We start from the raw sequence: 16,494 nt of genomic DNA, 5'->3' as shown, positions 1-16,494 counted from the left end.
CTATCAGGGAAGACCCTACCACTGCCCTGCATCAACTTACTTTAAAGAGGGTCCTTTTAACACCCAGATGACTTAGCAACAGCAACAACCTACTTTCAGGGCAGGGCTCTCCATTGCCCTCTAATAGTGAGGTGAAACCAGAGGACGCTGCACATCATCCTGACTTTGATGTAGGATATGTACAGAAACCAGGATCTCTACAGAAACCTGATACCAACAACAGTGATTGTGCAAAAAAATTTTACTGGGACCACAGAGAATGACACAAGGGTAGGACAGCCTAGTATGCCTGGAGCCCAGAGTTGGTCTTATGCCAGAGTACTTCAGGGATAAGATCTCCTTGTATTTAGGCCAAGGCTTTTCCTTTCTATTTCCCCCATATTTTGCTGGGCCTATTCAAACAACAATTGCCACTGTCATATCTTTTTTACTGTTTTTCTTTAACTCTTATCCTTAAAAAAAAAAACAAGAAGAAGAAGAAGAGCTTACTAACCCTGGTGCTGTTGCTTTATTGAGTTCACTGGTGATTTCACAAATATACTTGCTACTGAACTTTTTCATCTTTCCTTTCTCTTCTTTTTTTTTAGTTTTTTTGTTTTCTATTTTTTAAATAACTTTGCTTTTGGTCATCTTGAAACAAATGTATTATAATCAATTATGTCAACTATGTGATGCATTTTCTTTAAACAATTTTTTTTTTTTTTTTGGTTTTTGGGCCACACCCGGCAGTGCTCAGGGGTTACTCCTGGCTGTCTGCTCAGAAATAGCTCCTGGCAGGCACGGGGGACCATATGGGACACCGGGATTCGAACCAACCACCTTTGGTTCTGGATCGGCTGCTTGCAAGGCAAACACCGCTGTGCTATCTCTCCGGGCCCTAAACAAATTTATTTTAAAAAATAGTCAGATTCAAAAAAAAAATAGTCAGATTCCATGAGGCCGGAGAAATAGCACAGCGGTAAGGCCTTGCACACAGCCAATTCAGGACGGTGGTGGTTCGAATCCTAGCATTCCATATGGTCCCCTGTGCCTGCCAGGAGCAATTTCTGAGCACAAAAAATAACCCAAGAAAACCAGGAGTAACCGAGTGCCGCCATGTGTGACCCAAAAACAAACAAGCAAAGTCAAATGCTATATTAGCTTTGGGAATTTGTATGCCAAATCATATTTCAGAATTGAGACTTTATTCTTTTTTATTTTTCTTTTGTTTTATTTTGTTTGGGGGCCATTACTGATTTTGAGAGGTTACTCTGGTCTATGCCCAAGAGTTACTCCTGGCTGGCTCGGAAGACTATATGGGATGCCAGAGATGGAACCCAGGTCAGCTATGTTAATTCAAGTGCCCTATTGGCTGTGCCATCACTCCAACCTAAATTTTATTCGTTAAGCCAGTAGGTCAGTCCTGTTTTCTTGAACTAATAGAAAGGCTGGTGGCATGAGGGGAGCAGTGGCTAGGCACGTGGCTGCCAGTGGGTTCCCAGTGACCCCATGGTGCTACCCACAGGCCCAGCCATTAGGCACACACCTCACTCTCCCTAGAGAAGTTATAGGAAACAAGGTGGGTCCCTGGTCTGGTTTCTCCCATCTGACTGACTCAAGGTGCTGTCTTGCCTGGCGGGGTGGGACATCAAGCACAGACAAGGCACGTCAACCTGTGGCTCTGTCCCAGCAGTTCCTCTGATACCAGATCAGGGCTTGCTGGGCCCAAGTTGGCCACATCACACCATTGTGTCTCCCGGGACACAGGTCAGCAGCCGAGGAGAGGCCCACCTGGAGCTGAATGCCTTCCGGCGCAGGCAGGACTGCGCCCTTGTCATCTCTGGGGATGCCTTGGAGGTGTGTTGGGACTGGGGGGAGGCTGCCATGTCCTGACCACTCCTCGCCACCCCTGGGCAACTCGTGCCCAGCAGGCACTGATCCCTGCCTGCCCCCAGGTCTGCCTCAAGTACTATGAACACGAGTTTGTAGAGCTGGCCTGCCAGTGCCCGGCCGTCGTGTGCTGCCGCTGCTCACCCACCCAGAAGGCCCACATCGCCAAGCTGCTGCAGCAGCACACAGGCAAACGCACGTGCGCCATTGGTGAGACATGGGGGGTCTGGGGGCACCATTGAAGAGATTTGGAAAGGCATATGGGCAACATTGGTGAGGGGCCTGGAGTCTCAGGGATCTGGGCTCATGACTGGGCTCACATCTGGCCCATGCTGGCATGACCCATCCACTGTAGCAGTGCCAACCCTTCAGCCTCCTGGCAAAACAGAAGGCTGGCGCAGGCCTCTGGTGTACATCCAGCATGTGTCCCAGGTTCTGTCACCCCACACCAGCCACCAGGTTCTGCTTGGGAGACACCGAGATTAGCTTGAGGAGCCAGCAGAAGCAGCAGCTTCTAGCCCTTGTCTTTATGTCCAGGTGATGGTGGCAATGACGTGAGCATGATCCAGACGGCCGACTGCGGCATCGGCATCGAGGGCAAGGTACGTGCCTGGCACTGCTCTGTCCCATACCCTCCACAGCAGGTCCCACTGTGGCACACTGAGGGACCTTGTTCCCCACAGGAGGGCAAGCAGGCATCGCTGGCGGCCGACTTCTCCATCACACAGTTCAAGTACATCGGCCGGCTACTCATGGTGCACGGACGCAACAGCTACAAGCGCTCGGCGGCACTGGGTCAGTTCGTCATGCACCGAGGCCTCATCATCTCCACCATGCAGGTGGGCAATAGGCCAGGCAATGGTGGGCATGTGGTGGGCACATGGCAGGCACATTCACCTGCTCTGTCTCCCCAGGCCGTGTTTTCTTCCATCTTCTACTTTGCCTCCATCCCTCTCTACCAGGGCTTCCTCATGGTGGGGTAAGTGGCATCTGCAGGCCATGGGGGGTGGGGAGGGGTGCACCCTGTGGCTCTAGAACTCTGCCTGGGTCTTCAGTGGCTCCTCCCAGTCCATCCCCAGGAGCCTGGGGGTACTGCCATTGCCCCACAGTGTGCTCTCGCAGGTACGCCACTATCTACACCATGTTCCCCGTCTTCTCTCTGGTCCTGGATCAGGACGTCAAGCCCGAGGTAGCCATCCTGTACCCTGAGCTCTACAAGGACCTCACCAAGGTGCGTTGCCTGACCTCACACCTGTCCCAGTCCTATATGTCCTATCAAACTCCCCCAACCCTTTTGGGAAACTTGGAAGATTCAATCAAGGTTCCGCTGAGGTTTCTGCAAATCCTCTGGTTTGGGGCCTAGGTCAGCCCCTGGCTACCCACTCAGAGATACTGAGATCCAGGAGTTGTTGGTCAGTGCTTCTGAGCATGCCCAGCCCTCCATAGGATGATGAGCAATCATAGGATTGCTCAGAATCTGCAACAGACCCTGACCGGTGCCTTCCTACCACAAGCCCCCTCTGTGCTGGATGCCTTGTCTCTCATGAGGGGACAGCTTCACCGTGGGGGTGGGCAGGGTTCTGGGCCCTCTGGGGAGGCTGGGCCATGTTCGAGTCTTGCAACTGTCACTCATCCAGGGCCGGTCTTTGTCCTTCAAGACCTTCCTCCTGTGGGTTCTGATCAGCATCTACCAAGGTAATCCCCACCCCGCCCCATCCCCTCTCCAGGGCCCCAACGTTCCCTCAGGCGGCCCTACACCCTGCCCTGGGCCATAGCACCCAGCATCCTCCACCCTTAGGCAGCGCCCTGCTCCTGGGCGCTCTGCTGCTGTTCGAGTGGGAGTTCGTGCATGTGGTGGCCATCTCGTTCACCGCCCTCATCCTCACCGAGCTGATCATGGTGGCACTCACACTGCACACCTGGCACTGGCTCATGGGCTTGGCCCAGCTCCTCAGCCTGGCCTGCTATGTGGCCTCCCTCGCCTTCCTCAATGAGTACTTCGGTGAGTGCCCAGTGGCCACAGCTGCATCTTCCTCCCCCACCCACGCTACCTCTGATACTGGAAGGGGCCCCTGGGTCTGGGGCTTCTCCCCATCCTCCTCCCTTCCTGGCATTCTCCTTTTGGCCCTGCCCTGCCCTAGCTTCCTAGAGCTGGGGCCTATACCTTCCCCTGCATATCCCAAGCACCAAACCCAACACCACACACACACACACACACACACACACACACACACACACACACACATCATGATGCCATACACACTTCAGTCGCACAGCTGCACACGCTGTGGTCGCATGACTCCATACTCTCTCTCATACACACACACACACACACACACACACACACACACACACACACACACACACACACACACCTCAGTCACACCGACAACTCCCAACACTCCAGCCACATCTCTTGCCCCTCTGCACAAACACCCACAGGCCTCAACTTCCACCCACACCTGTCTTCCCTAGGCCCCATAGCCCTCACCATTGGTGCGGTGGACAGCCCTGCCCACTCCTCCTGTAGCACAGAGCAGGGCCTGCCCAGTCTCAACTGTGCCTGGAGTCAGGCTGTATCCATAAGTTCCTGGGGACATGGGCCCATCAGGGCAGCATCTGGGCCTGACTGGGCGTCTCTGCCATGAGCCAGGAGGGCAGCGCTTCTGGGGTCTCGTCTCACCCCTGCTCACATCTCTGTGGCTTGGGCACCCCTCCTGGGCCAGCAGATCTGGGTCGGCTCCCTGCACCCAGGGCTTCTGCTCGGGCCGGTCACCCTGAACGCCACCATGTCTCCCACAGACATTGCCTTCATCACCACAGCCACGTTCCTGTGGAAAGTATCTGCCATCACCGTGGTCAGCTGCCTCCCGCTCTACATCCTCAAGCACCTCAAGCGGAAGCTGTCCCCACCCAGCTACTCCAAGCTCTCCACCTAGGCCCAGCCACCCTGGCATCTTCTGGGGAGCTCTGTGCGCCCAAAGGCCCTGTCAGACTGCACACGTCACTGCAGCCACTTCCTGCGCCTCTCTGCTGTGGCCTAGGTCACTCCTGAGCTGCTTAAATAAACCAGTAACTGTGCTCCATCGGGACTGTCCCCACCACACGGAGGTCAAGTCCCAGCACCAAGACACGTGGTCCTTCTGTCATTCTGTTTTGCACTGTGGCCGCATGAGGTGACAGGCCAGCCCAGCACATCCAGACACATCGGGCCTGGGCCGGCCTCACCTGTAATCACCACACCCTGAGGCCTCCTCACCTGCCCACACACACACACACACCCCTCATACACATACTTCTGCATACACCTCACATATGCGCATACACCCCTCACAATGTGCATGTCACACCCCTCCCTCACTCCCACACACTGCTCACACACTCAGATATGCACCCCTTCTACTCACACACACCAACACCCACTACACCCACTCGGGATCTTCTCTGTGGTCTGGGTGGTGCTTCTGCCTGACTAGGGTGTGTGGGGCCCTGGTACCAGAAGTGGGTCTTTAGGCCCTGGTGCTGCTGACCAGGTGGCAGTTCCTTTGGTGCCCACAAGATGTCGCTGTGCATCGTACCTGGGCCCTGTAAGTGGTTTTTTTTTTTGGTTGGGCCCTGGCCATGGCAACTGCGGCCCAGGGACAATGCTCAGAGTTAGTTCAGGCATCGACTGACCAGTGGGAGGAGAACCAGGCTTACAGGCCAGCCTTGACCCTTTCCCCCTTCTCACTGGGTTGTCAGCCTGGACAGGACCACTAGTGCAGCACTAATGGGGGTGGCAGGGGTAGGCAGTGTCTGCAATGCAGAGATTTTGTGGCCTGCCCTGCTCCCTTTGATACCCTGAGCTGGACCCTGTGCCCTCTGTTCCGCTGTTCAGTGCCTCAAAGCCTGGGTAGGCCACAAGAAGGGGTGAGCAAGGCTGTTTTGATAGGCTGGACCCCTCCACTGTCATATTGTCCAGTGACAAACCTCATTATCCTGAGTACAGGAAGAGCCCAGGTCACATCAGTAGTGGCTGCCACCACAGCCACCCCACACACGTGTCCCTCATGGCCCCCATGGGTCCTCACAGCTTTGCCCCATCTCTAGGAAGCAGAGGTTGATTTTCCCTGGGCCCCACCTTGGAGACTTGCTAACCCTAAGGCCACATGGCCTGAGGCTGCCCTGAGACCATGGCACCCTCCTCCTCCCACTGTCTCCTGGGCCCCCCTAGCTTGCTGCCCTGAGACCGAGGTGGTGGCATCGGCAGGTATTCATTCATGTGGCATGTGACCTGGACCTTTGCCTTTAACGCACCCACCCTTGTCACCAGGTACTGGGCAGTGTGGACCTGTGAGTTGCCAGCAGGTGGCGCTCTCGGCCAAGCAAAGCCAGCAGGGCCTCAGCATGTCCATGGTTGCAGGCACAACTGCACTGCTCCACCCCCAGCCTGGCCCGGGTGCTCCCCAACCACCCATGGGGGCTTTGACAGCAGCAGAGACACAGGAAAGACCTGGGACTGCCTGCACACAGGCTTCCAGCACCCAGACAGGACAGGAAGGAGGCAGCTTCTGGGGCCTGGGCACCAGCTGCCCACAAAGAGCACTCAGGCCTGCCACCCACCTGCCTTCCAACTCCAAAGAAAGAAAGCCCATGCCAAAGTGTGGGCAAGCCCCAGAACGCAGGGCATATTACCGACTTACCTGTGAATGAAGCCTGTGAGGATGATCGATCACAGACACTTCATCCCCCTCAGTCCATGCCAGCTGCCTCCCCACCTGGACGCATGCCCCACAGAGGGGTGAGTGGAGTGGTGGACCCTGGGTCTGGCCCCAGCAGAGCCCCTACACATACATCTCAACCCTGCAGAGGGACTGATGGTGGGGGGCAGGAGTCCAAGTTTGACAGGAATCTGCTGTGACAGGAGTCCCAGTCTGACAGGAGTTCAGGGTCCCAGCTCTGACAGTTCCGGGCCATGCTCCGACAGGAATCCCCAGTGTGACAAGGATTATCAGGTCCCAATTTTAACAGGAGTCCAGCAGTCCCAGCTCTGACAGGAGTACAGTACTCAGGACCTGTGCTCCCTGGCCAGGTGAGGTGTCCCATTGTCCTCAGACCTGCCCCAGAACTTGGCTCCTCTAGGGCCTTTTCTGTGGCCTCATGGAACCCTGGGGGCAGAGGTTCGTAACCCAGCTGACCCTGTGACTGCAGTGTAGACGATTCCAGGCTCCTGACTTCAATGTGTGCTGGAAGAACATGGGCCATTACGTCCTGCTCACGCGTCACCCCCCGATGTGTTTTTGATTGTTTCTCTTTTCTCGGAAGAGCCATTTGTGGTCCCTAATGAGCAAACAAGGTGGCGAGGCTCAGGGACTCAGATGTGCTTCAGTTTTCCAAATCAGCACAACTGCAACACCCACAGCCTGGCCAGACAGCCAGGTGTTCCCAGAAGCACCCACACATCCAGGGGCCACTGGGAGCTGGGCATGGAGAGAATTGGGGGTTCCTGACAGCCCACATGATGCTTCCACAGCCCTGAGCTGTACTGGCCCCCAGTCCTGACAAGATGTGGGGTTAGGTACTAGGTACTGGCCCTGGGTGCTAGGTGCTGGTTTTGTGAAAACCACTGCCGAACACTCACTGGGCACAGGACCACTGCTTGGCTACAGTGCTCATGCTTGCATGTTCACAAGAGGGGAGGGAGGTCCCCAGGCAGCTCCTGGGCCTGTCAGTGTCAGGGTTGCAAGAGAAGAAACGGGTTGTGAGTGGAGCCCAAAGTGGACCAGCATCAGGAGGGGAGGTGACTCCTGGGACAGCCTTGCCCCCAGTAGAGCCCAGTCCTGCTACCCTACTGAGCCCTGTGACCCCATCCATGTGATAACATCCAATAAGCAACTCAATACTGGAAGCAGTTAAGTTGATCCCCAAAAGCTCAGCACAGAATTGCCAGGGGATCCCGCTCCCCATCTCTGGATCAAAGCAGCTCCTGGGGTCCTTGCTAGGAGCACCCCAGCAGTACATGAATATGACCAGGAGGAGCCAGCACCAAGATCCTGGACCCCAGGCCCACCCAGAAACAGGGACAGGGGCCAGAGAGATAGCATGGAGATAAGGCATTTGCCTTGCATGCAGAAGGTCAGTGGTTCGAATCCCGGCATCCCATATGGTCCCTTGAGCCTTCCAGGAGTGATTTCTAAGCATAGAGCCAGGAGTAACCCCTGAGCGTTGCAGGGTGTGACCCAAAAACAAAGAGAAAAAAACAGAAACAGGTGACAGTGAGGCCAGGAACAGGAGACCAAAGGGACAGGCAGTGCTGGGGAGCAGAGGCCAGGCCTGGCCAGTACCCCCTCCTAGGAGGAGGAGGGGGCTGGAGAACCTGTGCAGGCAGTACAGCAGAAGGGGGTGAGGGGCAGGATAGTGATTTGAAGAGTCAGGGTATGGATACAACAACCAGGTGGCCTGGGCTGGGTGCTGCTGGGTGGGCCCCCTAATGGAAAGACTGGAAAAGGGGAGGAAAGGAGAGTGGGAGGGAAGAAGGGAGAGAGATGAATAGGAGGAGGGAGGGAGGAATAGAAGGGAGAAGGAAAGAGATGGAGGGGAGAGGGAGGATGGAAGTGAGGGCCAAGTGGGGACAGGCAGCGCTCAGAGCACTGGGTAAGGGCAGTGCCCAGCAGGGGTACTGGGGCAAGTGCTGCCCTGTGACCCAGCCATCAGGCGGCACGGAGAAGCCTGGCTTCGCAAAAGGCAAGCGGACAGCTGGAAGCCCAAGTCCTGGGATACGCCCCAAACCCAAATGACGGTTTGCAGTCTAAGCAGTGCCCTGACTCAGGGCCTCTCACGGGATTCACACGCGGCCACGACCAGGCTGCAAAGAGTAGCTGCTTGAACTTGCGTCTAAAACAAACACTGTCCCCAGCTGGACCTGGAAAACTTCCTTCTGAAGAGACTTGCGGGTCTTGAGGTTCCGACGGGTCAGACAGACGGGCCAGACGGCCAGCCACCAGCGGGTGTCCCTCAGGCTCTGCCGAGGCTGAAGGTCCCAGGAGGTCCCAGGCAGCGATCCTAGAAGCTGCTGCGTCCGGGGAGGAGCGTGGGGCCGGGAGCCGCGCGCCCGCAGGGCCCTGGAAAGTGGTTCGCGTCCGCGGGTGTATTTGCCCAATAATCCGCAGAAACAACAGTGACCTAAAAATAGTCTTGTTTTCTGTCCTAAGCTCCTTTTAACTCCGTTAGTCATCACCGATTCTTAAAATAAAGCCGCGTCCCGTCTCTCCTAGTAGCGCCTCCAACACACCTCGAAGATGGTCCACGCGGGGGTCTCGTGGATCGAGGGATGGGATGCTGGGGTTGGCGCGCCACGGGGTACGGGGTGCGTGAGGCCGGACCCGGTGGGAGGCGGAGGGCGCTTGGAGGGCAGGGCCGCGGGCCAGGCCTGGGAGACACGCGGGAGACGCTGTCGTGGGGCGGGTAGGGGGCACGGTGCGGGGAGCGCGGGGATCTCAGCTCTGAGCGCGGGGTCAAGAGTGCGGGGCCGGTGGCGGCGGGCCGGGCCGGGCCCTGGGCGCGCGCCGCCTCCGGAACTCCCTGGCGCTGGCGCGCGGCCACGGTGGCCCCGGCAACGGCATTAAACACGGGGAAACAGACGGGCGCGTCACCGCGGGGATAAGGGGCGCATTGAGCGCTACAGCAAAGGCGCTTTTCTGCGACGCTTTTCGGCAAAGTCGCTGCGGAAGGAACGCTCCTCCCGGGCTGGAGGCCGCACGCAGGGCAGAGCAGGGCGGGGCGGCGCTTCTTCGGCCCCCGCGTCCCCTTAGGGCTCCCCCGGCCCGGTCCCCCAGGCGCGCTGCCCGTCCCGTCGGGGAGACGCGCGCGCGGCAGCTCGGCGGGACTCGCTCCGTGGGCCAGCGCGTCCGTCCGGGTGCGGGTGGAGAGATTCCGCACAGGGGGTCCCGCTGCGCCCGCCTTGGCCAGAAGCTGCTGCGGGGCGGCGACCCCCGCGCCCAGCCATCCCCGCCCCGCACTCCGGGGTGCCCCGCCCCAGTAGCTAACGAAGCCAGCCCGCCCCATCCCATCCCATCCCATCCCACCCCATCCCACTGGTCCCGGACTTCAAGGTGGGGTTGCAGAACAGACACGGTCTATGCCCCCACGTTCCCGCGCGCCGCCTCCGGGACCCCAGAGACACCCAGAACACGCGGGGCCGAAGCGGGGGGCCACATCCCGAACACCGCCCCCCCCCCCAAGCCCAGGCCTGGAGCCGCGCCGGTATTTACGGCAGGGCAGGGCAGCAGCGCGCCGCCGCCGCCGCCGGCCGACAATCTGGTAGCAATTTAGCGGGACGGGAATTTCCTTTCGCCGCCTGCCAGGGGGGCTCGTTTCCAAATTTCCACCGCGGGGGAAGCCTGCGCCTCCCCATAATGGCTTCAGCATGCGGGGCTGGCTCCTCGCTCCCCGCCTCCCGGAGGCCTCCCGCGCCCGAGCACCGCCGCCCCGGGCACAAAGTGGCGCGGACCCCGCCGACGGGTCGGACCGCTGCTTTGCGCTCCAGCGCCCCGCGCCCCCGCATGCCCACTCCAGCCCAGAGTCCCTCGTGTCCCGGTCACCCGGGGCGCCGCGCCCCGTGGGTCCCCGGGTCCCCTCGCTCGCCTTCGGCTCCACAACCCGCGCCCCTCGGCTCCCGGCGCCCCGCGCGCCTGGCCAGCAGCGCAGCAGCGCGGGAAGGCGCGGGGAGGCGGCGCTGGGCCCGGTCGGTCCCCGGGCGCCGGTCGGGTCGGGGCGGGCCGGGCCGGCCGTGATGTCACGGCGGCGGGAGGCGCGGGAGCGGCCGGGCGGCGGGAGGCGGGGGAGGTGTTTTCCAGCTTTAAAAAGGCGGCGGCCGCGCGCGGGCCTGCGTCAGAGCGCGGCGGGCGGAGAGCGGGACTCGCGGCAGGTCCCCGCGCGGATCCACCGCCCCGCGCACACGCCCCCCGCCCCGGCCAGGCCCTGCCCGGCCCGGCCCCGCCACGTCCGCGCCCCGCGCCCCGCGCCCTGCGCCCCGCGCGCCGCTCCGGTCCTCGCCGCTGCCCGCGCGCCGCGTGGATGCCAAGTACCAGCTTCCCGGCCGCTTCCAAGTTTCCGCTCGGGCCTCCGGCCTCCGCGGGCTGCGCGCGCGCCGAAACTTCGGGGCCCGCCCGCGGCACCATGAAGTCGGCGGAGGAAGGTGAGCCGGCTCGACGCCCCGGGGCCCCCGCCGCCCCGACTCGGAGCGCGCCCCGCGGCGCTGCGCCCGGCGCGGCGCTCCATGGAAAGGCGCTCCCCGCGAGGGAAGGGAAACTCCGCACCCAGGGTGGCCGCCCCGCCTCAGACACCGGCCACATATCGCCGAGTCCCGGGTGGCACTCTTGAACGGCCTCTCCCCGCGAGGGAGACCCCCACGCGCGCGCCGTGGAGCATGAGGGCGGGGGTGGCCGAGCCGCGGGCTGGTCCTTATATCGGAGCCGTCGCAGATCTGGGGGGACGGTTCGACCCGCGGGGCACCGGGGCGCTGAAGGCACACAGCAAGAAGACCGAAGCGGAGGGGGGGTGTCTGCGTTTGGGGAAGGGGTCGCCCTCGGGGGGGGGCTGGGCGCACCTTATCTCTGCAGTGTTTTTTCTGAGTTCCTTGGGAGCGCCCGCCAGGCCCCTTTTGGGCAGCAGAGAGGAAGGTGCCGCTTCCTGCCTTCCATAAACACCAGCTCCGGGCAGCCCTTCCCGCCAGGCTGCCAGCTCAGGACGTTCCCCCCAAAAGGGAGCCCAGCAAGCGCCCAGCAGCCCTGGGAACATCACCATCCCAACCGCCCACCTCCGCCCCTGCCTGGATCGGGACTGACTCTGGCCAGTCGCTCATGGAGACGCCTTCCCTGGCTCCGTGCACCCACCTCTCTTAGCAGCCTACCAAGTCGGGTTTTCGCCAACAGTTGGGGGTCTGCTAGGAATTTCTTCCCTCTCTCTCTCTTTTTCAGGGGAGAGGAAAATGGGCCACACTCCCTACTTTCAAAAGGTTCTGCCCCAGGCTATGTGCAGCTCGGCGGGGACTGTTGGGTGCCTTTCCAAGACTGTCGAGTGGGGTCCGAGCGGCTGGGTCCAAACCTTGGGGCCACCAGGAGTGGGAGGGGTCCTGGCTGCTGTGGTCAGGGTAGGCAGTGGGGTGCTCTTCCTTCCCGGGGCCCACCCACCCCTTCGTGGAGCCTTGTAGGGCACCCCCACCCACCACTCTGCTGAGCTCCGGAGCACAGGCCGCAGGCAGCTCCAAGACAGAACAAAGCCAGGCCTGTTCCCGCAGTGCCTGATCCACATCAGCTCGGCCAGGGCCAGCGCCCTCGCACCCGAGCACTGCAGCACCCAAACTGGCCTGGGCCCTTTGCAGATGGGCAGACACCTCAGTCCACCCCAGAGAAGGTCTGCCCCAGGAAAGCTAGGAAGAGGCTCCCCAGTCCAATGCCCCAGAGAGGGACCTGAACTCGGGCACAGAGCAGTGTACTGCAGCCTGGACGGCAGGTGGGCAGGGATAGGACAGTCAGTTGGTAACTTTGGTCACACATGAGGGGGCTGTCGTGTGCCAGAAGGTGCAAGAGTCAACGCCAGACACTAAAGTAAAAGGAGATGTGGCACAAACGCATTTAAGCAGTTTTACGACAGAAAACAGAGTTGCTGTTTGCACGAAGGTCAGCAAAAAAGCAGACAACAACAATCACACACGCAGGACCGACGTGACGCCTATTCTTAGAAACGGAACCAGGCCACCGCCAGACTCGGACCGGGGGCTTTGACTGGGCTGTTTCTGGAAAAAGCGACTCCCAGGGGCAGGCCGCGGGCATAGGAGGCAGAGTGGGGCTACCTGGCCTCTTGGCTCCGCTCCCCATGGCCAGTTCAGGGCTGAGAGGGTAGAGATGGACCCGTTCTGGTCTCTGCCCACCGCCCTGGGTAACTTGTGGGTGCAAGTTGTGAGAAAGGAGAGTCCAACGCAGGACGGTGGGTCAGGCAGCAAGTAGGGAAGGAGGGAAGAGCTGCCCTGCTGGCTCTCGCTCCAGTCCTCAGCCTCAGGATTGGGGGGCTAGAGAGCCCTTGGGGCCAGACTGTGTGCCGGGAAGTGTCCCATGTCCCTCTACCCAGGTCCCTCTGTTCTCCATCCGAATACCTGTGTCCAGGTCTCCTCATGTCCCTCTATCCCTGTGTTAGTGTCCCCTTGTCTATATATCCCGTGTCAGTGTGTCCATGAGTCTCCCTGTCTGTATGTCCCACGGTCTATATGTCCGTGTATCCATGTGTCCATGTGCCCCAGTGACTGTATATCCCGTGTCCCTGTGTCCATGCGTCTCCCTGTCCATGTGTCCCAATGTCTGTATGTCCCTGTTTCCATGCATTCCCATGTCCGTGTGCCCCAGTGACTGTCCCCGTGGTGTCCGAGTGTCCCGTGCCTGTGGATATCAGTGGCAGTATGTCCCAGTGTCCGTGAGCCCCGGTGTCGGGGTGTTAGGGTGTCGGGTGTCCGGCGTCTGGAGCGCCCTGGTCGGCCCACAGCGGGGGGCAGTGGCGGCGCGGGGCGCGGGGCGAAGGCGCTGCCCTGAGGATCCGCTGAGCCGCTTGTTTATGTAAAACCCGGAAACGGGGGGGGGGGGGATCACGTTCGGGCGCAGGTGCCGCCGCCGCTGGGCCGACCTGCAGGGCGCTGGGCCGGGCACCTCCCTGGACATACCCCGATCCGACCCCGGCCCGGCCTGGCCCCCGACTCGCCCGCCGCGCGGCCCGACATGACGGGGCCGGAGGAGCCCGAGTTCGACTTCGATTTCCTCTTCGAGTTCGACCCGCGCGACGCGGGCGCCGCCGCCCCAGGTGCGTCCCCGGCCCGGAGGAGGAGAGAGGCGGGTGGACCGAGAGACCCGGACCGGGATACCCCGAGCCCGGCCACTCTGCGCCCAGACCCCGCGCCCCCGACCCCCGCGCCCCACCCCCGGCGCTCGCCCCCCAGAAGTCCCCCGACCCGCCTACCCAGAGCCGCAGAGTCCGGGCTGCGCCGCCTTCCCGTGGGGGACCCGCGCCCACGACTCCCGTAGGACTAGCCAGACCCCTGTCGCCCCGCGCAGGTGGTCGCGCCTTTCCCGTCCAGCTGCAGCCCCAAGCCCCAACCGGCTCCCGGGCGCAGGAGCCACGTCCGGCCGGCCCGTCACCCGCCAGCCTGAAACTTCCAAGGGCCCCTGGGGGTGGCGGGCAGCGGTGGCTTTGCCCACTGGGAGCCAGGGCCCTGGCACCGGGCACGCGTCTGGCACCGCGGGTCGGAACCGTTGCATAATATTTTCCATATCAGCCGCCGCTGGGTTTCAAAGCGCTGCATCCCATCCGCTGTCCTGTTCACGCAGGCTAGCCCGCCCTGCCTTGGACGGAGTCTCAGGGCAGCAGCTCTCAACAGCTCTCTCTGTGGGCACGGTGGGACAGGAGTTGGCCTGAAGCGGGCACTACGACTCTTGGAACAGACGGGCACCAGCAAAAAAACAAAAACAAAAACAAAAAATCGGGCCCGGAGAGATAGCACGGCGGCGTTTGCCTTGCAAGCAGCCGATCTAGGACCAAAGGTGGTTGGTTCGAATCCCGGTGTCCCATATGGTCCCCTCTGCCTGCCAGGAGCTGTTTCTGAGCAGACAGCCAGGAGTAGCCCCTGAGCACTGCCGGGAGTGACCCAAAAAAACAAAAACAAAAACAAAAACAGACGGGCACCAGGACTCTCAGTGAGCACAGCCAGGCGTTGGGGTTCTGTGGGCATGGCCAGGCAGGAGCTGGTCCTACAGCTGGGCAATGCCCTTCAGATCAGGGGTTCCCCAAAAAGATCCTGACTCTGGCCATGAGGGCGCAAGAGGTAGGAAGGGTCTGGCTAACCGGGGGTTGGGGGTTGGACCAAGGACAGTGCAGGCCCCAGGGGGAAGGGCCTGAGGCTGCTGGATGCACGGATGGACATACAGATGGATGGCCTCGCGTCCGGGCAGGCAGGGAGGCCCAGTGGGGCACACAGACATGATCTTGGTCAGAGCTGTTGTCCTCAGGGTCTGGGAGGATGAGCAGAGGCTCGTCCCCTTCACACTGGGCCATCCAGTCCCCAGAGGGTGCCCAGAGACCAGATGGGGGCTGCTCCTCTTGCTTAGTGCCTTTCTGTCACTCTATTCTGAGTTGAGCTTCTGGAACATTCCAGGAGTTAAAGGGTGGAAAGCTGCTTTTATTCCTCGGTGGTGCCCTCTGAGTCTGTCAGCCCTGGCCTGATGATGCTCTTCCTAGCAGTGCTCCTTGCTTTCCTGGTGAGCTGCTCACAGCTCAGATGTGAAGGGACAGGCCCAGTGAAGAGCAGCTGGACTGAGCCCCATGGTGCAGGAGCTGCCAGTGGGGCATAAAGGCTGAGAGGGGCTGAGACAAGGAGGGAGGGCCCCTGTCCCCTATCTCTACTATGGCAGGGAGAGGATCCAGGAGAGGGAGAAAGGAGCATCCAGAAACAACCATCCTGGTCCGGCTCTCCTCTGACCTCCCCCCATGGCGATTTCTCACTCACATCTATGGCCCCTGAGGGCAGAAAGTGACCCCAGCTCCCTGGGCTGCCCACCCAGGCCCCCCAACAGTGTCAGTGAAGGCCCTGGCCTATGAATCCTGGTGTTCAGGACTTGGTTTCCGTTGCCAGCACTGGGCAGGTGTGAGAGCCCTGAAGAGCAGCCTGACCTGACTCCTGTCGCCTTCCCCAGGGGTCCTGGCAGGGGAGGGGCGTTGTCTATATGTGGTTCTGTGTGGTCAAGACAGGGACCAGACTGTGGAGGATGGGTCCTGTGGGGAACAGGGGATGAGGGTGTGAGGTGAAGGGTGATGGGGTGAGGATATGAGGGATGCAGGGCTGTAGAAGGTCTAGAGTAGACAGTGGGGAGGGGCAGGGAGATGCGGAAGGTAGAACTGTGGACGACTCAAAGCCAGGACCTGGGTGGGGCTGATCACACGGGCTGTGCCCCGACTCGCATCTTTCAAGGGCCATGGTTGGTACACGTGGTCTGTGTGGGCAGGGCCTCTATGTGTGTGTGTGGGGGGGGTCTGCCTGTGTGTGCCAATGCAGAGATGTATACACTAGGTGACTTGAGAGAAAGACAGAGACAGAGAGCCCATTTCTTGATGTCTGTGTCCGTCTTCAAGGTTACCTGCCACACCACTACGGGCAACACTCTGAGATTGTTCAGTTTAGCACCCACCTGTCACCTGTCACTTGTCACCTTGACCTGCCTTGTCTCAGGCCCCACCTTCACTCTGGTCCCTGCCTAGCCAGGCCTCCTAGAAGGCCAGGCCTCCTAGAAGGTTGAGGCTGGGCACAGGTCTTCTACTCCCCCAGGAGGGTGGATGCCACTGGCACAGGCCAGTCTCCTCCCAGGCCCCCTTTCTGCCCCTGGCCCTGTCCTTTTTCCCCTTCTCTGCACTGCACAACCCGGACACCCCAGGGTGGGGCTCTTCGGCTGTGACCTGCGTCACTACAATGCACTGGGCCGCTGTGCTGAGTAACGATCCTCAGGCCAGGTCCTTAGCCTGAACAGTCTAAAGTTTCCGCAGCACATTTCCATTATTCAGAGGCCTGCAGTGTGCCTGGCACAGAGCACCAGACGCCGAGGGGCCCCTCTC

General features: G+C 60.6%; 2 protein-coding genes across 2 annotated transcripts in view; both read left to right on the top strand.

Annotated features, from left to right (window-relative positions):
* The window catches only part of ATP9B (ATPase phospholipid transporting 9B (putative)), a 106,085-nt gene extending 101,087 nt beyond the window's left edge, over nt 1-4,998 (top strand). The window contains exons 21-29 of the mRNA XM_049781795.1: nt 1,747-1,836; nt 1,935-2,079; nt 2,407-2,471; nt 2,553-2,708; nt 2,784-2,848; nt 2,992-3,100; nt 3,507-3,564; nt 3,668-3,871; nt 4,672-4,998. Of these exons, the coding sequence (XP_049637752.1) occupies nt 1,747-1,836; nt 1,935-2,079; nt 2,407-2,471; nt 2,553-2,708; nt 2,784-2,848; nt 2,992-3,100; nt 3,507-3,564; nt 3,668-3,871; nt 4,672-4,808 (1,029 nt within the window). The 3' untranslated portion in view covers nt 4,809-4,998. The remainder of the gene's footprint in view (nt 1-1,746; nt 1,837-1,934; nt 2,080-2,406; nt 2,472-2,552; nt 2,709-2,783; nt 2,849-2,991; nt 3,101-3,506; nt 3,565-3,667; nt 3,872-4,671) is intronic.
* A 5,925-nt stretch (nt 4,999-10,923) lies between these two features.
* The window catches only part of NFATC1 (nuclear factor of activated T cells 1), a 46,439-nt gene continuing 40,868 nt past the window's right edge, over nt 10,924-16,494 (top strand). The window contains exon 1 of the mRNA XM_049781750.1: nt 10,924-11,044. Within this exon, the coding sequence (XP_049637707.1) occupies nt 10,924-11,044 (121 nt within the window). The remainder of the gene's footprint in view (nt 11,045-16,494) is intronic.

The sequence above is a fragment of the Suncus etruscus genome, chromosome 10 (genome assembly GCF_024139225.1).
Source record: "Suncus etruscus isolate mSunEtr1 chromosome 10, mSunEtr1.pri.cur, whole genome shotgun sequence".
Classification (NCBI taxonomy): Eukaryota; Metazoa; Chordata; class Mammalia; order Eulipotyphla; family Soricidae; genus Suncus; species Suncus etruscus.
This window is presented reverse-complemented; position numbering and strand designations above follow the sequence as displayed.